This window comes from Zootoca vivipara, chromosome 4, assembly GCF_963506605.1.
Source record: "Zootoca vivipara chromosome 4, rZooViv1.1, whole genome shotgun sequence".
In the NCBI taxonomy this organism is placed as follows: domain Eukaryota; kingdom Metazoa; phylum Chordata; class Lepidosauria; order Squamata; family Lacertidae; genus Zootoca; species Zootoca vivipara.
This window is the reverse complement of record NC_083279.1, coordinates 87,582,682-87,601,496: the sequence shown is the minus strand read 5'-3', so window position 1 is coordinate 87,601,496 and position 18,815 is coordinate 87,582,682. Positions and strand designations below refer to the sequence as shown.

General features: G+C 45.6%; 1 protein-coding gene across 3 annotated transcripts in view; it reads right to left on the bottom strand.

The window, feature by feature from the left end:
* SLC36A4 (solute carrier family 36 member 4) overlaps positions 1-18,815 on the bottom strand; it is a 97,536-nt gene that overhangs the window by 38,760 nt on the left and 39,961 nt on the right. For 2 of the 3 annotated variants that reach the window (XM_060273883.1, XM_060273885.1), the window contains 2 exons: positions 11,718-11,884; positions 11,111-11,280 (listed from right to left, as the gene is read on the bottom strand). In XM_060273883.1, the coding sequence (XP_060129866.1) occupies positions 11,111-11,280; positions 11,718-11,884 (337 nt within the window). The remainder of the gene's footprint in view (positions 1-11,110; positions 11,281-11,717; positions 11,885-18,815) is intronic. The other variant, XM_060273884.1, reaches the window with a different exon arrangement.

The window sequence follows — 18,815 nt, the reverse complement described above, 5'->3', positions numbered from 1 at the left end:
GATCAGTCTACATCCCAATTCCAAAGAAGGGCAGTGCCAAAGAATGCTCCAACTACCGCACAATTGCGCTCATTTCACACGCTAGCAAGGTTATGCTTAAAATTCTACAAGGCAGGCTTAAGCAGTATGTGGACCGAGAACTCCCAGAAGTGCAAGCTGGATTTCGAAAGGGCAGAGGAACCAGAGACCAAATAGCAAACATGCACTGGATTATGGAGAAAGCTAGAGAGTTCCAGAAAAACGTCTACTTCTGCTTCATTGACTATGCAAAAGCCTTTGACTGTGTCGACCACAGCAAACTATGGCAAGTTCTTAAAGAAATGGGAGTGCCTGATCACCTCATCTGTCTCCTGAGAAATCTCTATGTGGGACAAGAAGCTACAGTTAGAACTGGATATAGAACAACTGAGTGGTTCAAAATTGGGAAAGGAGTACGACAAGGTTGTATATTGTCTCCCTGCTTATTTAACTTATATGCAGAATTCATCATGCGAAAGGCTGGACTAGATGAATCCCAAGCAGGAATTAAGATTGCCGGAAGAAATATCAACAACCTCAGATATGCAGATGACACAACCTTGATGGCAGAAAGCGAGGAGGAATTAAAGAACCTTTTAATGAGGGTGAAAGAGGAGAGCGCAAAATATGGTCTGAAGCTCAACATCAAAAAAACCAAGATCATGGCCACTGGTCCCATCACCTCCTGGCAAATAGAAGGGGAAGAAATGGAGGCAGAGAGATTTCACCTTCTAGGGCTCCTTGATCACTGCAGATGGTGACAGCAGTCACGAAATTAAAAGACGCCTGCTTCTTGGGAGAAAAGCAATGACAAACCTAGACAGCATCTTAAAAAGACATCACCTTGCCGACAAAGGTCCGTATAGTTAAAGCTATGGTTTTCCCAGTAGTGATGTATGGAAGTGAGAGCTGGACCATAAAGAAGGCTGATCTCCAAAGAATTGATGCTTTTGAATAGTGGTGCTGGAGGAGACTCTTGAGAGTCCCATGGACTGCAAGGAGATCAAACCTATCCATTCTGAAGGAAATCAGCCCTGAGTGCTCACTGGAAGGACAGATCCTGAAGCTGAGGCTCCAATACTTTGGCCACCTCATGAGAAGAGAAGAATCCTTGGAAAAGACCCTGATGTTGGGAAAGATTGAGGGCACTAGGAGAAGGGGACGACAGAGGACAAGATGGTTGGACAGTGTTCTCGAAGCTACGAACATGAGTTTGACCAAACTGCGGGAGGCAGTGCAAGACAGGAGTGCCTGGCGTGCTCTGGTCCATGGGGTCACGAAGAGTCGGACACGACTAAACGACAACAACAAAAGCCCAAAATGTTCTAGCCTTTACCTTAGAAAAAGGAGGGTATTCCAATATTCCAAGACTTCTGGAGTTTGTAGTTCTCTCATGTACACACAAACACACTGCTGCTGCTTATTTGTGGTTCTATGACAGCACCAGAGACCTACATAGTGGTCATCTTCTGAATTAGGCATGGATGTCTGACAAGAAAGCAATTAGTCCATCAAGCTTCATCTGTCAAGTAATTTCCAAGCCCCCAGTTCATTGTCTGCTATCATCATCATCATGCTTACGAATCCATTCTTTCCTTAAAAGTTTCTTCCCTTCCCCCCTTTTTTAAATTAAAAATAAGGCCTATTTCAAACAATGGAAAATAATTTCTGAGCTCACTGCAATCATAGCACATTTTCTCAGCTTAGAAAGAGCCCAGCTTACCAAAGATGCAAAGAAGAACAAAGTGTAGATTCAATATTCATTTTCATTCAGACACAAAATCTAAATTACGTTCATTAGAGCCTTGCCAATTATTTTATCATTTGCATTCTGCCAGAGATTGGTTGGGAGGAATGATTTGAGGAATTGGAAAGCGCCATTGTTACATTTCCGCGACTCCACTAAGGGATAATGGCACTTCCAGTTTCCAAACGGCTTTTAATCACTATCATTTTTTTTCCCCCCACAAGTTTTGAAGCAGAGTTCCTCAAGTAAACATCCTTACATCTAGGAATGTGTGTCATGTGATGTACAAAGGAGGGCAAAGAAAAGCGATGGGATCTCCCTGAGTTAAGGAAATAGACACATTCCTTATTCTGATTAAATTCATGGGTGGAAAAACTTGAACACTCCATGTGGTCAGTAAGGATGCAAAACCCACCCGCTCAGTAACGTTAGGAATCTGACCGGTCAAAAAAGATTTGGTCAACTAACCTATCAAGCAATGGGGAGGTATTTCCATAGAATTTAAGATTGTTACAATAAATATATACTTTAATGATCAACTGGTTGGACAAAAGCAATTAGTTTCCTTGATGTGGTTTGCATAATCATTCCTGGCTTCATAAACTATGGATTGTGAAGCCAAGAACAAGCATCAGGAACAAAACACACAACACTCTCTCTCTCTCTCTCAGCCAGTGTGGTGTAGTGGTTAAGAGCGGTAGATTTGTAATCTGGGGAACCGGGTTCGTGTCTCCGCTCCTCACATGCAGCTGCTGAGTGACCTTGGGCTAGTCACACTTCTCTGAAGTCTCTCAGCCCCACCCACCTCACAGGGTGTCTGTTGTGGGGGAGGAAGGAAAGGAGATTGTTAGCCGCTTTGAGACTCCTTCGGTAGTGATAAAGCGGGATATCAAATCCAAACTACTACTACTACTACTACTACTCTTCTTCTTCTTCTTCTTCTTCTTCTTCCTCTTCTTCTTCTTCTTCTTCTTCTCTTCTTCTTCTTCTTCTTCTTCTTCTTCTTCTTCTTCTTCTTCTTCTTCTTCTTCTTCTTCTTCTTCTTCTTCTTCTCCTTCTCCTCTCCTCCTCCTCCTCCTCCTCCTCCTCCTCCTCCCTCCTCCTCCTCCTCCTCCTCCTCCTCCTCCTCTCTCTCTCTCTCTCTCTCTCTCTCTCTCTCTCTCTCTCTCTCTCTCTCTCTCTCTCTCTCTCTCTCTCTCTCTCTCTCTCTCCTCTTCTCTCTCTCTCTCTCTCTCTCTCTCTCTCTCTCTCTCTCTCTCTCTCTCTCTCTCTCTCCTCTCTCTTCTCTCTCTCTCTCTCTTCTCTCTCTCTCTCTCTCTCTCTCTCTCTCTCTCTCTCTCTCTCTCTCTCTCTCTCTCTCTCTCTCTCTCTCTCTCTCTTCTCTCTCTCTCTCTCTCTCTCTCCTCTCCTTCCCTGACTTTAGTACTAAGATCCTGCCTTGCATTAACAAGCAAATTTCCAGCTATGCTTGTTGAACCAGAGAACCCTGGCTTAATACTTACTGGCCAACTAACCAGAAAAACAAGTCAGGATGTGATCAAAGATGAAAACCTTAAAATGTGATCAAAGTTTGAAAACCTTAAAATGGCTCAGGATTCAAATATCCTCCATTACCAAATAGGTAAGAAACAGAAAGCAGTTCATAACTGAACTGACTTTTTCTTTTGCAAATTTTCCTTTAATCAAATTGTTACCTAATTTTCAAGCTGCACAGGGTTTGTTTTTTTCCTTCTTCTTCATCATCAATAGATTTCAGTTTCAACTCTCCAACGGTCTGAATTTACCCCAAAGGTGCGTCCTTCCATTGTCCCCTGAGACAACCAGTTACTAAAGGAATGTTGTTTAATTTTTTTTCTTAATTGTTAATTGTTATCTTAAGCTCTGTTTTGTGCCACCCTGATAACCTTGGGTGAAGCGTGCATCACAACTACCTCCAAATAAATAAATCGCAAAGTTGTAAAGTTGGAAGGGGACCCCAAGGGTCATCTACGCCAACCCCCTGCAATGCAAGAATCCCAACTAAAGCATCCCTGACAGATGGCCACCCGACCTCTGCTTAAAAACCTCTAATGAAGTAGAGTACAGTGGTACCTCGGTTTACGAACACCTCGGGTTACGAACTTTCGGTTTACGAACCATCGAAACCCGGAAGTAAGTAACCCGAGGTTTCCGAGGCCCATGAAGGCCTCCACGGAGGCATCGGAGCGTCCGCGACTGGGACGCAGCCAAGGAAGCGCTCTGATGCCTTCACGGAGGCAAACTGCGCAGAAAGAAGCCTTTTCCCGATGCAAGTGCCCTGCACTGCGGCCGCGTCTCAGTCAAGGCGGCTGAGTAAAGCGCGGGAAACCGGGGGGGTTTCCCTTTGGAAGCTCTTACCGCGCGTTTAGAAAAGGGCTCCCAGCAGCAGCAGCAGTGAGAGGCTTGGCGAGTCGTTTCACTGCACGGCGGTGGTGGTGCTCGCAGCTCTCCTTCCCTCTCTCTGCGGTGCTGGCTGGGCAACCTTCCTGAAGCCTCCTCAGAGCAGCCGCCGCCGCCACCAGACGCCAGGACTGGCCGGGGTGGCTCGCGGTGCGTCTGGCTTTGGTTGGAGCGGCGGCGGCGATGGCGGCTTCTCTCAACCGCAAGCCTCTCCACTCCGCAGGGGCGCAATGGTGAAGGCCCGGCCTCGCTTCTCTTGACCCCTCCGCGAGGCCGGGCCTTCGCCGTCGCGCTCCTGCGACGTCTCTCCAACTTCGCCGTCGCTCTCCTGCAGCAGGGCTCAAGAGAAGCGGACCTTCGCGCTCCTGCAACGCCTCTCCACAGGAGTGCTACGGCGAAGGTGGAGAGACATCGCAGGAGCGCGAAGGTCCGCTTCTCTTGAGCTCTCCACGAGGCCGGCTCAAGAGAAGCGGGCTTTCGCGTCGCGCTCCTGCGACGTCTCTCCACCTTCGCCGTAGCACTCCTGTGGAGAGGCGTTGCAGGAGCGCGAAGGTCCGCTTCTCTTGAGCCCTGCTGCAGGAGAGCGACGGCGAAGTTGGAGAGACGTCGCAGGAGCGCGACGGCGAAGGCCCGGCCTCGCGGAGGGGTCAAGAGAAGCGAGGCCGGGCTTCACCATTGCGCCCCTGCGGAGTGGAGAGGCTTGCGGTTGAGAGAAGCCGCCATCGCCGCCGCCGCTCCAACCAAAGCCAGACGCACCGCGAGCCACCCCAGCCAGTCCTGGCGTCTGGTGGTGGCGGCGGCTGCTCTGAGGAGGCTTCAGGAAGGTCGCCTGGCCGGCACCGCGAAGAGAGGGAAGGAGAGCTGCGAGCGCCGCCACCCCCGTGCAGCGAAATGACTCGCCAAGCCTCTCACTGCTGCTGCTGCTGGGAGCCCTTTCCTAAACGCGCGGTAAGAGCTTCCAAAGGGGAAACCCCCCCCCCGGTTTCCCGCGCTTTACTCAGCCGCCTTGACTGAGACGCGGCCGCAGCGCAGGGCACTTGCATCGGGGAAAGGCTTCTTTCTGCACAGTTTGCCTCCGTGAAGGCATCAGAGCGCTTCCATGGCTGCGTCCCAATCACGGACGCTCCGATGCCTCCGTGGAGGCCTCCATAGGCCTAGGAAACCTCTTGGTAGACAGTAAATTTTTGTTAAATTGCTGCTTTAGGGGGTGTTTTTCATCGTGTGGAACGGATTAATCCTCTTTCCATTATTTTCAATGGGAAAGTTTGCTTCGGTTTATGAACACTTCGGTTTATGAACAGACTTCCGGAACCAATTGTGTTCATAAACCGAGGTACCACTGTACACAACAAACGAGAGTCCACTACATTTCAAATTAAAACCAGAGTATAGAACAATCCACAATTCAACTGATGAAATCAAAATAATCTCTCTCTCTCTCTCTCTCTCTCTCTCTCTATATATATATATATGTAAACTAGCCATGCCCGTTAGTATCCACTTTTCACCAAAACCGCTTGACCAATTGTGTTCAAATTTTGACACAATGCCGCGTGCGAATATGAGAGTGACCCCGTACTGTTTTCAAAGACAGGTGTCACATCTGTGCCAGGTAAAAAAAACCAAACCCCGTGTTTCAAAACACACCACTCAGATGAAAATGCATGCTGGGAAAAGAACCAGGTAGCAAACCATCACCCTCTAGTGGCGGCTACACTGGTACTACACCTATAAAACCTTCCCTCTCAACAGCACCTCGGCTCCCGTTTACATACTAGGCAGAAGCCTTTACAGACTAGACCAAATGGAGGTACTGACTCGCCTGGGTGGGGGTTGGGGGAGGAGGGGACGGGATAGGTCAGGATACGGTGGGACCAGTCACAGGGATGAGCCGGGGGTGGGGGGGAAGAGGGGGTGTGATACGTCATGGGTCGGGACAGGGTGGGGGGAATCACAGGGATAAGCCGGGGTGGGGGGGAGGGGCGGGATACGTCATGGATCAGCATAGGGTGGGGGGAATCACACGGATGAGCCACAGCAACGCGTGGCCAGGCCAGCTAGTATTAGTATAAAAAAAAACAGAACAATTACAAAAATAATTTTACACCTGCTTCCTGAACATGCACGAATTCTATCAGAATAATTTTCAGATAGTTCCCCCACCCCACCTGAGCTCGAAGCATATTTGCAACATTCATAAGAACCGCAGAGAGAATTACCGAACTCAGTACTCTCAAGAAGCATTAAATAAAGAGATGGTGGGAGTACAATTGAAGTTAGGTTTTGCATACTTTATGTGAATGATTCATGGTGGTGGTGGAGATTTTTATGGGGGGGGAGTCTCAAACATTTTTCCACCTCTCCCTTTCTGAAACAATAAATCTCTCGGTTTACTTATCACATTTGCCTCCTGCCTGTCAACTCAAGGTAGCAGACACAGTTCCTATCCAAACACTGATGAGATTAAGGCTGCGTTCACATAGAAGTTTATTCCGTTTCTGTTAATTTCTGCATAATATTTGCACTTTCACACAATATGAGAGTCACTTCCAGAAATCCCGCAGAATATTGGGGAAGTATAGTGTGGATTTCTGTGTTAATTCCTTCGGGGGGAGGACACACATCTGCAGCCCCCTTAACCCAGAAAACGTGAAGAGTAAGGAGACAGAATTTGGGGTGGTATCCCAGCATACAGTTCTTTCCTGCTGTTTTCATGAGTGACTCATGGAGGAATATGACATGTGAGGTGGAAGGGGGGACAGCAATGTTGTCCAATGACGTTTGTTGTTCTGCCACACTATGCCCATTGGTGTGAATGAAATTTAGTGCGACGTATCAGTCAAAAAGTCACGGTTTCATAACACAACAGGCACTGCTTTGTGAAAAGAACATTGGAAAACAGGGCATACGTGAAGCCTGGACTTTTTGCGTGCACATCAGATAGATGCTCTACCACCGAGCTGTAGCCTTTCCGTGTGAACTGATCATAAAGAAAACGTATGCCGATTGCATCAGCAAGCAATATTAAATGGTGGAGTGGGCGAGCAAGGTCTGTAAGCATTAAGGTGATGGGAAAGAGGAACATAATACTGAGAAATAATGGCTGGAGGAGCAAATAAAAAAGGTGTTTCTAGGCATCTGCTTACTTGCACAAAGTCTGGCTGTTATACTTCACTTTCTAAATACCATACTTTTCCGTGTATAAGACTAGGCTTCTTTCTTTAATAATTATGCTAAAAAGTGGGGGTCGTCTTATACATGGATAGTGCATAGGGTGGACATTTGATTGGTTGCTGCCTTGGCTGTCAGCGGCTATTGGGCATGTTATTGGTTGCTGCGTCAATGGCTGTTGTTGATTGGCTGACACTGTGGCAATTTGGCAGGCAATTAGCAGCTTCTGCCGGTGAGGGGACAGAGAGGCGGTTTTTGCAATGTGTGAGGGTGAGTGATTTTTGGCAAACCCCCCCTTTAAAAAAGCTCAACAACTCCCCCCATTTTCTTAAATATTTCCAAAAATAAGGGGGAATCTTATACATGGAAAAATACGGTATCCTTCCACTTTTCTAACTACAATAATGTGCAGTAAGAAAAGTGACTGGAAATTGCACTGGAAAACATATGGGATAGCAACCTCTAGCTGGCAACGTGATATAACCTTCTTGCAAATGTTTCAGGATGAATGCTTAACCAGAGACATAGCGCCATATAAACTCTATACAGATTTCATGCAGTATGAATTCTCAAAAAAACCCAAAAAACAACCCACCACCCGTTTTTCCAAAGTGAGAAACTAATCAAAGAACTAGAGGACTGGGCATTTCCCCAAATACAGTTTAAACAAAAAGTGTAATTTAGGTTTTACAGACTATCCTTAATTCCTCTCCTTGTGCCACTAAAATGATGGTTACCAGAAGCTGTGCCACTATCATGAAAAACCAACTTTCAGAAGGGACTGCCCACCTCGCTCTGCAGTTTAGGATCTTCATGGCAAGAAATCTCTGAAGCACTTGCCTGGAAGTCAGTCAAACCTGCTACACAAGTAAAGGCTTCAGTGTTCAAATGCAGAGTTCAAATCAAATCACTGTGAAATGCACCTGGAGCAAACTGTTAAGATATTTGGGGGGCAGGCACAAAGAGAGAGAGAGAGAGAGAGAGAGAGAGAGAGAGAGAGAGAGAGAGAGAGAGAGCGCAACAAAAGCAGATGGAAGGGGAGAGGATAGGAGAGAAATAAATTATTGGCACCTTCTGGTTTTCTACTCATGCAAAATGCATGCAGCACACGTGTTCACTGACAGCCATGTAGATATTTTAACAGGGAGTTTATCCCAGCAAACGCATTGAAGATTAGGCACGTAATTTGTCCTGGTTTGCCTTCCAGCCCCCTCCCTTCTTCCTTTGTTGAATAATAATAGTAATAAATCGCTCAGTGCACATTCTAATGAAATGTGCTACACATGCCTTTGGCAGCATCCAACTCACTCATTCCATCGGCACAAGGATTACTGCTAGCACAACAAATCTCTCCCCCACCACACACACACACATAATCGATTCTAAGGGATACCCCAATGCTCTGGAACAGATCTGAGGAGGGTGGGGCACAAACAGGGAGTGAGGAAGGAGAGTTCTACTGCTGCAAGCGGTAATCCTTTTGCTGATGGAATGAGTTAGCTGGATACTGCTCAGTTACTTTGGCCATAAGTTCCACAGTTCACAATTCGGTTTAGACTGCTCAGTGTCACCTCTGCCCTTTCCTATGCTGTAAGATCACTGGCTGAGTCCCTATTCCAAGTACCAAATGAGGAATGGTGGCTGGCTAAGAGTTTGGGCCTTTTCGGTGGTGGCCCCAGTTATGGAATGTCTTCGCCAGAGAAGACCACCTGGCTCTGACTTTAAATGTATTTTTGGCACCAGACACAGTGCTATAGTCCAACAGTATTTTAGCTTTGCAATAGGTTTAGCTTCTGTGCTGTCCCCTGGTGTTTTTTTTTAATTTTCTCTTGCTCTAACGAACCCAGTTTGTTTGATCTTATAGCTGTGTTTCAGCTGCATGTTATGCACTTACGGTTTATAACGTTGCTGTTCACCCTCACCCACGACCCGGAGAACTGCCAACAACGGGCAGCTGATAAATAAGTAATAAATAAAATTCACCTCCCTTCCCATTTACACCAGTGTGAAGGCCTTGGGCAGAATATATGGATTATGCATTAACTGCCCTTGATCTTCCTTTGCTCCCTTTTGGGGGGGGGCAGCGCGAGGCGAGGCTCGTACGTCACGCCTGAACTTTGGTTGCATCACTGTTGGTTTGGAGAGGCCGCTGACGCATCCGGGTGTATCTGACGGCCTACGCAGCAGGTAAAAGCTTCCCTCCTCCCATGCCAAATCCAATCACGTCTCCCTAGAAGATCATCTTGACACAAATGCACACAGCATAATCGAGTTAAGCTGCGCAGAAACCAGAACAGTTTGAATGCAAAGTGGAAAGATACTCGACCGGCACCTCTTCTCCAAAGGGCTTCGCGACTGTGCCAATTGTCCTGCTGCAATAACAGAAGTCACGATCAAGTCTTTAGCTTATTTAACATGGCACCATCAGATGAGCAACAAGGGGAACAGGAGAAGAGCCGTTGTAGAATTCCTACAAATTATCACATCTCTCTCTCTCTCTCTCTCTCTCTCTCTCTCTCTCTCTCTCTCTCTCTCTCGTGTTTGAGCTGAGCACATAGCTGCCAAGTTTTCGCTTTTCTCGCGAGGAAGCCTATTCAGCATAAGGGAAAATCCCTGTAAAAAAGGGATAACTTGGCAGCTATGGCTGAGCATCTTAGTTTTATCAATCCTGATGGGCCTTCGTGGAAGGGGAAAGCTAAGCCGCAGCAAATCCACACACTGGAATCTTCCAAGCTGGACCAGTGAAATGTACTCTACATAAGACTCTCCTTGAAGAGCCCCATGTGAACTGGTGATCTGTTTTTTAAAAAAATTAATGTGGTTTTTATTGTGCAGCTATCTATATATAATTGTGGCAAACTACAGGGTACAGTGGTGCCTCGCTAGACGAATTTAATTCGTTCCACGGGTCGTTTCTTATAACGAAAAATTCGTCTAGCGAATCCCATAGGAATGCATTGAAAAAAAATTGATTTTTTTTTTTGTCCATAGGAACGCATTAATTGAATTTCAATGCATTCCTATGGGAAACCGCGATTTGCTAGCCGAATTTTTCATAAAACGAATTCGTCTAGCGAGGCAACCTCCACTTGAAAAATCCTTTCGTTAAGCGGTAATTTCGTTAAGCAGGGCATTCGTTAAGCGAGACACCACTGTACTGGTGTTTCATTATATGTATATAAAAAATGAAAATAGAAACCAGCTGCAACAAATCCCGCATTGTTCTCTACAGCCACAGCAGGCGCTGCGACAGTCGAATCCAGATCACATGAATAAAGTACACACATCCGAAAAGCTGCAAGGTTGAATTGGCTTTAAGCTCAGAGCCGGGCTACATTATAAGGGCACGCTGCAAACACTGCATGCAATGGAAACATCTCCACGACCAAAAGTTAACAGCAAATCACATGAATCCAAACATGTTCCTTGATGTGTCTGTGTTCACAGGACAGGTGTGGGCATTTGGCTACATTATAGAGGGGAGCTTAAAGTTGAGTCAAATATCAGTAAATGCAACTTAAATACTAAATTCACTAGGCCCCAGTGAACCCTTTCCTCATCGCCCAAGATTTTGCTTGTCAAGGGAAACCCAAAAAAGTTAGCTTCACATCGGCCTTCTGGAACCTAGGACCTTCCAGATGTTCTGGGCTGCAATTCCAACCAGCCATCAACCAGGGCTGATGGGAAGTGAAGTCCAACACACCTGGAAGGCACAAAAGTTGGGGAGGTCTGCCTTGCACACAGCCTCGTACTTACAAGTTGAGCAGACCAAGAGCGCCCTGACCGCCAGCTCGCAGAACAGCTTCAGCTTCTGCTGCACTCGGGAAGCAACGGCCGGAACGAGGATCTCAGCCGGGACATAGAACTGAATCGAATAGGTAATGAAAATCCCAAAAGAGTAGAGGATCTTGACCATATGGTACAACCTGTTGGAGGAGGAGAGAAAGCCACACGTTTGGACAAAACTCACGCTGCTCAGAAGGAGAGAATTGGGAAGAATTGTTGAAAAGATAATTGTGTGGGGGCATTTGTTTTTTGAATGTTTGTTTTGTTTATTGTTTTTTGTGTGTTTATTTGGAAAATATAATAAATTGCTTTTTTTAAAAAAAAAATACTCTCTTCCCTCCGGTAATTACAGGTCCTAGTTATGCCATAACACGGTTGTCTACACTGATCAAGTCCCGTAGTTGAAAACCTGACTTTGTCCTTTATTTCCCTGCCACTGCTCACCTTCTTACTCATCGTCTTCCCAATGCACTTTTTACACAGTGATGGGTAGCATTCAGATTAGCATTCGGGAGCGGGAGGTGAATTAAGATCCCCGAAGGACACTGGAGTTCTGCGAAGTTATGTTTCTGCTTACCATGCATGCGGCAGGTTCAGAGTGATGCTGCCTTTGATTTCGTCCCCAAAGCACATATACCCCAGGGTGGCCAACGAGACGTACAAGGTCATCACAATCGCCATGCCAATGTTGAGGGCCAATGGGAAGCGGTCGACTTCTCTCATCCTGTTCTGGAGGGGGAGGACCTGAGAAAGAGAAAGGGGGAGAGAGAGAAGGCAAGGTAGGCAAGAATGAATGATCAAAGAATAGCTTTTTTGTTTCTTGCTACACGTTTTCAGAACCATTAATCCAAGCTATCTCAAAAAAGAGGGGTTGGGGGGGGGAGGTTGCATGCAGAAGCCTCCTCAAGCAGAGAAGAGGAAATGGGTTTCATCCAGTGTTAGAAACTCAGGTATATAAATAAGCTAGGCACCAAATAGCTCCTTAAACCAGGGTTACAGTCACAGAATGTCCAGTGGCCATTCTGGGGGCCAGGCAGCTTGGGAGTTTTCAATACGGCTTTTTTGGTTGCCGAAATTCATTCCGATTTGAGCAGATAAAATATAACAGATAGAAGTCTACAGGATGTATTGCAAGTGCGAGAAAACAGCCAAGATCCAAGGATGCACCTCCAGATGGGGGAGACGTCAGGGGACAGCTATCCTGGTGCCCGGGGGCATCTTCACATGGGCCACCAGTGGCCGGTGCAAAACTGTATTCAACACTGTGCAAGTAGCGTTTCCTGCTCATGCAACAAGATCTCCTAAGAACATTAGGAAAACCTGCTGCACCGGGCTAGTGGAACATCTCATCCAGCATCCTGCAAACTCATTGGTCAAACAGATACCTATTGTAAAGCCCCAAAGCAGGGCCTGAGCAACGGAACTTCGCCTTCCTCGCCTCTCCCCATGAGCCCATCTGCTTGTGGGGGGCTTCTGTAGCCTATTTTGAGGGTGCAAAGCAGCGGTAGATGAGAGGAGGGGGGTTTATTTCGCATGCATTCTAGTTCTAACTGTATCGAACCAGTCTGCAGTTTTTGCATTTTATTTCCATCCAACCTCACTGGTTATAACCCAACCCATCCCTCTTCAGGTACACTGAGGGTTGCACTTCCCGCGCCTGTTGAAGCAGATTCCAGCCCACAAAGCCTTATGCTGAAACGAAAGTCTTTTTTAAGGTGCCGCAAGGCTCTTTGCAGTGAGAAACAGCAAAGCCTGAGCTACAACATGCACAAAAATAGGAGGTTTTGCCTTAAGATATGCAATCACTGTGCTGACAAGGGAATGAAAGGATTCTTCTTTTTAACAGATAATCTTCTAAAACCAATTTTGTTGTTTGCATTCAATTTCATTATGCAGCTAGCCTCGCACTCAGCGCACTGACAGCAAGGAGGGTCCCATCCCCCCCCCTTCTTCTCCTGCATTTCAGTTTCAGGCATATGAATAAGTTGGCTTTTCCCAAAAACCATCAAAATGAAATTATCCAGGTGGTGCCCAAAGAGAAGCAGGTGACGCATAAGGAATGCGTTCTAAGGCAGCCTGTCAACTGCTGAGAAAAATGAGCCATGCAGGAATAAAATTAACCAGCTTAAGTTAGAGTTACTCTTGGTGCTGGCTGGAAGGGTAAACCTTACCTAGCTATAACCTCTTAAAAACATAGCAAATATTCATCTTATCTTTGATCAGTTCCCGAGCCAGACTGCAGGAGTATTTCACAAGGCAACTGTACTGCAGAGGTGGGGCAGAGAGTCCACTGGGCTCTACTTGGAGGACAAACCATTTAAACCATCTCCCAGGCACCTTTGAGCAATTCTGTAGTGGTTTTCAAACAGCTGGGAAACATTTAAAAGGCCATTGTGATTTAAGTGTGTCAGTCCACAGCTGGGGAGCCTGTTCCTCGAGGCTTGAAGATCATACTATGTAGTATGGGACCCAACAGTAGTGAGTGAGAAACCACCACAGGTATTTTTGGTTTCGTATGAACTCTTCCCCTCCTTCACACGTAACTGGACTTCCTCTTCATTTGAGATGTTGGGCTCAATTCGTTTAACCCTCTGCACAGACCTAGTTCACACAAAACTCCAAACCATGGTTTGGTTAAAGAAACCTTGAGTGGTTGTCCCACAGATGATCAAACAAGCTCTGGCTTGCTTCTCCAAAGCTTAGCTTATTTTTTTCCAGCAGTTCTTGCCTTACGACTTTATCATCCGGCAGTCATCAGGGGGAACAAACCACAGGTTAAAGGGGCTCAGTTCATTTGCAACGTCAAACTAAAGCTGGCCTGTAAACCAGCAAACCATCGTTTCAATCTGTTGAAAGTGAAGAAACCATAGTTAAGCTGCCAGGCAGATGGGACACATAATACTAAACAATGGTTTGATAAACTAGTTCAATGAACTATGGTTTAGTGTTATGTTTGAACCAGGCCACTCAGGGAATCTCTCTCTCTCTCTCTCTCTCTCTCTCTCTCTCTCTCTCTCTCTCTCTCTCGTTCTCATGGCTCATCAGATAATAAACCACCAGACTCAAAAGACCAACAACATATTGGTGGATATCAGGTAACATGAGATTAGTTGTCAGTAGAACGCGTCCTCCCCTTCATGGATCAATGCCTTGTCGTGGCGAAGGGGCTTGAATAACTCAGAGAAGCTATGAGCTATGCCATGCAGGGCCACCCAAGATGGACAGGTCATAGTGGAGAGTTTTGACTAAACGTGATCCACCTGGAGAAGGAACTGGCAAGCCACTCCAGTATCCCTGCCAAGAAAACTCCATGGACAAAGACAACAGGCATATAAAAGTTATGACGCTGGAAGATGAGCCCCTCAGGTCGGAAGGCGTCCAACATGCTACTGAGGAAGAGCGGAGGACAAGTACAAGTAGATTCAGAGCTGATGAAGCGGCTGGGCCAAAGCCGAAAGGACGCTCAGTTGTGGATATGCCTGGAAGCGAAAGGAAAGTCCGATGCTGTAAAGAAAAATATTGCATAGGAACCTGGAATGTAAGAACCATGAATAGAGGTAAGCTGGATGTGGTCAAAAATGAGATGACAAGAATAAATATCGACATCCTGGGCATCAGTGAACTAAAATGGAAGGGAATGGGTGAATTCAGTTCGGGTGACTATCATATCTACTACTGTGGGCAAGAATCCTGTAGAAGAAATGGAGTGGCCCTCATAGTCAACAAAAGAGTGGCAAAAGCTGTAATGGGATGCAATCTCAAAAATGACAGAATGATCTCGATACGAATCCAAGGCAGACCTTTTAACATCACAGTAATCCAAGTTTATGCACCAACTACCGGTGCTGAAGAAAGTGAAATTGACCAATTCTATGAAGACCTACAACACCTTCTAGAAATGACACCAAAGAAGGATGTTCTTCTCATTACAGGGGATTGGAATGCTAAAGTAGGGAATCAAGAGATAAAAGGAACAACTGGCAAGTTTGGCCTTGGAGTTCAAAATGAAGCAGGGCAAAGGCTAATAGAGTTCTGTCAAGAGAACAAGCTGGTCATCACAAACACACTCTTCCAACAACACAAGAGACGACTCTACACATGGATATCACCAAATGGGCAGCATCGAAATCAGATTGATTATATTCTCTGCAGCCAAAGATGGAGAAGCTCTATACAATCAGCAAAAACAAGACCTGGAGCTGACTGTAACTCAGATCATCAGCTTCTTATAGCAAAATTCCAGCTTAAACTGAAGAAAGTAGGAAAAACCACTGGGCCAGTAAGATACAATCTGAATCAAATCCCTTATGAATACACAGTGGAAGTGAGGAACAGGTTTAAGGATTTAGATTTGGTGGACAGAGTGCCTGAAGAACTATGGATGGAGGCTCGTAACATTATACAGGAGGCAGCAACGAAAACCATCCCAAGGAAAAGGAAATGCAAGAAGGCAAAATGGCTGTCCAACGAGGCCTTACAAATAGCGGAGGAGAGGAGGCAAGCAAAATGCAAGGGAGATAGGGAAAGATACAGGAAACTGAATGCAGATTTCCAAAAAACAGCAAGGAGAGATAAGAGGGTCTTCTTAAATGAGCAATGCAAAGAAATAGAGGAAAACAATAGAATGGGGAAAACCAGAGATCTGTTCAAGAAAATTGGAGATATGAAAGGAACATTTCGTACAAAGATTACCATAATCAAGGACAAAAGTGGTAAGGACCTAACAGAAGCAGAAGACATCAAGAAGAGGTGGCAAGAATACACAGAGGAATTATACCAGAAAGATATGGAGGTCTCGTACACCCCAGGTAGTGTGTTTGCTGACCTTGAGCCAGACATCTTGGAGAGTGAAGTCAAATGGGCCTTAGAAAGCACTGCTAATAACAAAGCCAGTGGAAGTGATGATATTCCAGCTGAACTATTTAAAATTTTAAAAGATGATGCTGTTAAGGTGCTACACCCAATATGCCAGCAAGTTTGGAAAACTCAGCAATGGCCAGAGGATTGGAGAAGATCAGTCTACGTCCCAATTCCAAAGAAGGGCAGTGCCAAAGAATGCTCCAACTACCGCACAATTGCGCTCATTTCACACGCTAGCAAGGTCATGCTTAAAATTCTACAAGGCAGGCTTAGGCAGTATGTGGACCGAGAACTCCCAGAAGTGCAAGCTGGATTTCGAAAGGGCAGAGGAACCAGAGACCAAATAGCAAACATGCGCTGGATTATGGAGAAAGCTAGAGAGTTCCAGAAAAACGTCTACTTCTGCTTCATTGACTATGCAAAAGCCTTTGACTGTGTCGACCACAGCAAACTATGGCAAGTTCTTAAAGAAATGGGAGTGCCTGATCACCTCATCTGTCTCCTGAGAAATCTCTATGTGGGACAAGAAGCTACAGTTAGAACTGGATATGGAACAACTGATTGGTTCAAAATTGGGAAAGGAGTACGACAAGGTTGTATATTGTCTCCCTGCTTATTTAACTTATATGCAGAATTCATCATGCGAAAGGCTGGACTAGATGAATCCCAAGCAGGAATTAAGATTGCCGGAAGAAATATCAACAACCTCAGATATGCAGATGACACAACCTTGATGGCAGAAAGTGAGGAGGAATTAAAGAACCTTTTAATGAGGGTGAAAGAGGAGAGCACAAAATATGGTCTGAAGCTCAACATCAAAAAAACCAAGATCATGGCCACTGGTCCCATCACCTCCTGGCAAATAGAAGGGGAAGAAATGGAGGCAGTGAGAGATTTTACTTTCTTGGGCTCCTTGATCACTGCAGATGGTGACAGCAGTCACGAAATTAAAAGACGCCTGCTTCTTGGGAGAAAAGCAATGACAAACCTAGACAGCATCTTAAAAAGCAGAGACATCACCTTGCCGACAAAGGTCCGTATAGTTAAAGCTATGGTTTTCCCAGTAGTGATGTATGGAAGTGAGAGCTGGACCATAAAGAAGGCTGATCGCCGAAGAATTGATGCTTTTGAATTATGGTGCTGGAGGAGACTCTTGAGAGTCCCATGGACTGCTAGAAGATCAAACCTATCAATTCTTAAGGAAATCAGCCCTGAGTGCTCCCTGGAAGGACAGATCGTGAAGCTGAGGCTCCAATACTTTGGCCACCTCATGAGAAGAGAAGAATCCTTGGAAAAGACCCTGATGTTGGGAAAGATTGAGGGCACTAGGAGAAGGGGACGACAGAGGACAAGATGGTTGGACAGTGTTCTCGAAGCTACGAACATGAGTTTGACCAAACTACGGGAGGCAGTGCAAGACAGGAGTGCCTGGCGTGCTATGGTCCATGGGGTCACGAAGAGTCGGACACGACTAAACGACTAAACAACAAAGAACGCGTCCTGTCCTAATCTTAGGGCACCAATAAAAGAAGATTGTAGAGAAAAGAGAGTCATTTGCAGGGATAAAATATAAAGCTGTCCAAAAGTTGGGGGGGGGGGGGGAGAGACACCTCTGACAAGTGGCCGCTTGCTTTTAACTCTAAGCGTCAATAAGACTATTTGCATCATCTCTCAAAATCCAAGTCAGTGGCATTTTGAAGATGATAATCCTGTTCTTTAAAAGACAGGGAAGGAAGAAGAAAAAAGTAATTTAGCAGCCACTCAAGAAATCCAGAGCTTGTTTGCTTTCTATAAAATAACATGTTCTCTCTGAAAAACAGAGATATCCCCAATTTTTTGAAAAATGAAACTTTGGGAGGCATCCAATTCAAAGAAGTTTCACATCTAAAAGAAATTAAACATGTTCCTTTCGCTTAGCTCATCATTATCTAGAACACCTCCCGGGGAGCGGGGGCAGGGAATTGCAGAAGTTCAGTTTTAAACAGGATGCAAAGATCACCCGAGTTCCTTTCAGCAGGAAGGAGCTGCCTTTAGGAATGTTAAAAGCGTATCTCAGCACGAGTTCAGAAAATTGGAACAAGGTATTCCTACGTACCGGTAGTGCTTTACAAAGATAATCTGCCTGACTTCACCTGTGCAGAACGAGCACCGTGCAAATTTTGTAGACAGTCTAGCACTTTCTGGAAATATCTAGGAATAGCTCTTTGCTGGGAATCATTTGCGGTGAAAGTTAGCTATTAACATGCTTTGGGGAGGGGTGGTCTTCATAAGGCCACCTGAACTTATTTAATCCAGCTCAAAGATGTGGAGTTAGAAAACAGCAAAAACTGAAGATCAATCCTCGCTTGCTACTTTTCTACTTACAGAGGGCGTTAAAATATACCACTTGCCGCGACCTGCAGATTGAGGTAGTATTCTTCAAGGGCAGCAGTACCACTTGACTGTTGATCAGACAACTACCTGGCTTTTAGAAGACATCTGAAGGCAGCCCTGTTTAGGGAAGTTTTTTTAATGTTTGATGTTTTATCGTGTTTTTAATATTCTGTTGGCAGCTGTCCAGAGTGGCTGGGGAAACCCAGCCATATGAGCGGGGTATAAATAATAATAATAATAATAATATCTGTCAAAAATATTAAGCAAGATACAGTCAGGTGTCTGGAACAGCCCCAAATAAAAGGGTGCAAATATAAGAATTATTTCCAAGTACGGCTGGAATATATTGCATGAAAAACTTTTGTTTCCCTGGTTTCCCTCCCCACCCTTCCTCCTTCCCCTCTTATAATTTGCAAGGAGTTAAAGAGGGTTGACAAGACTG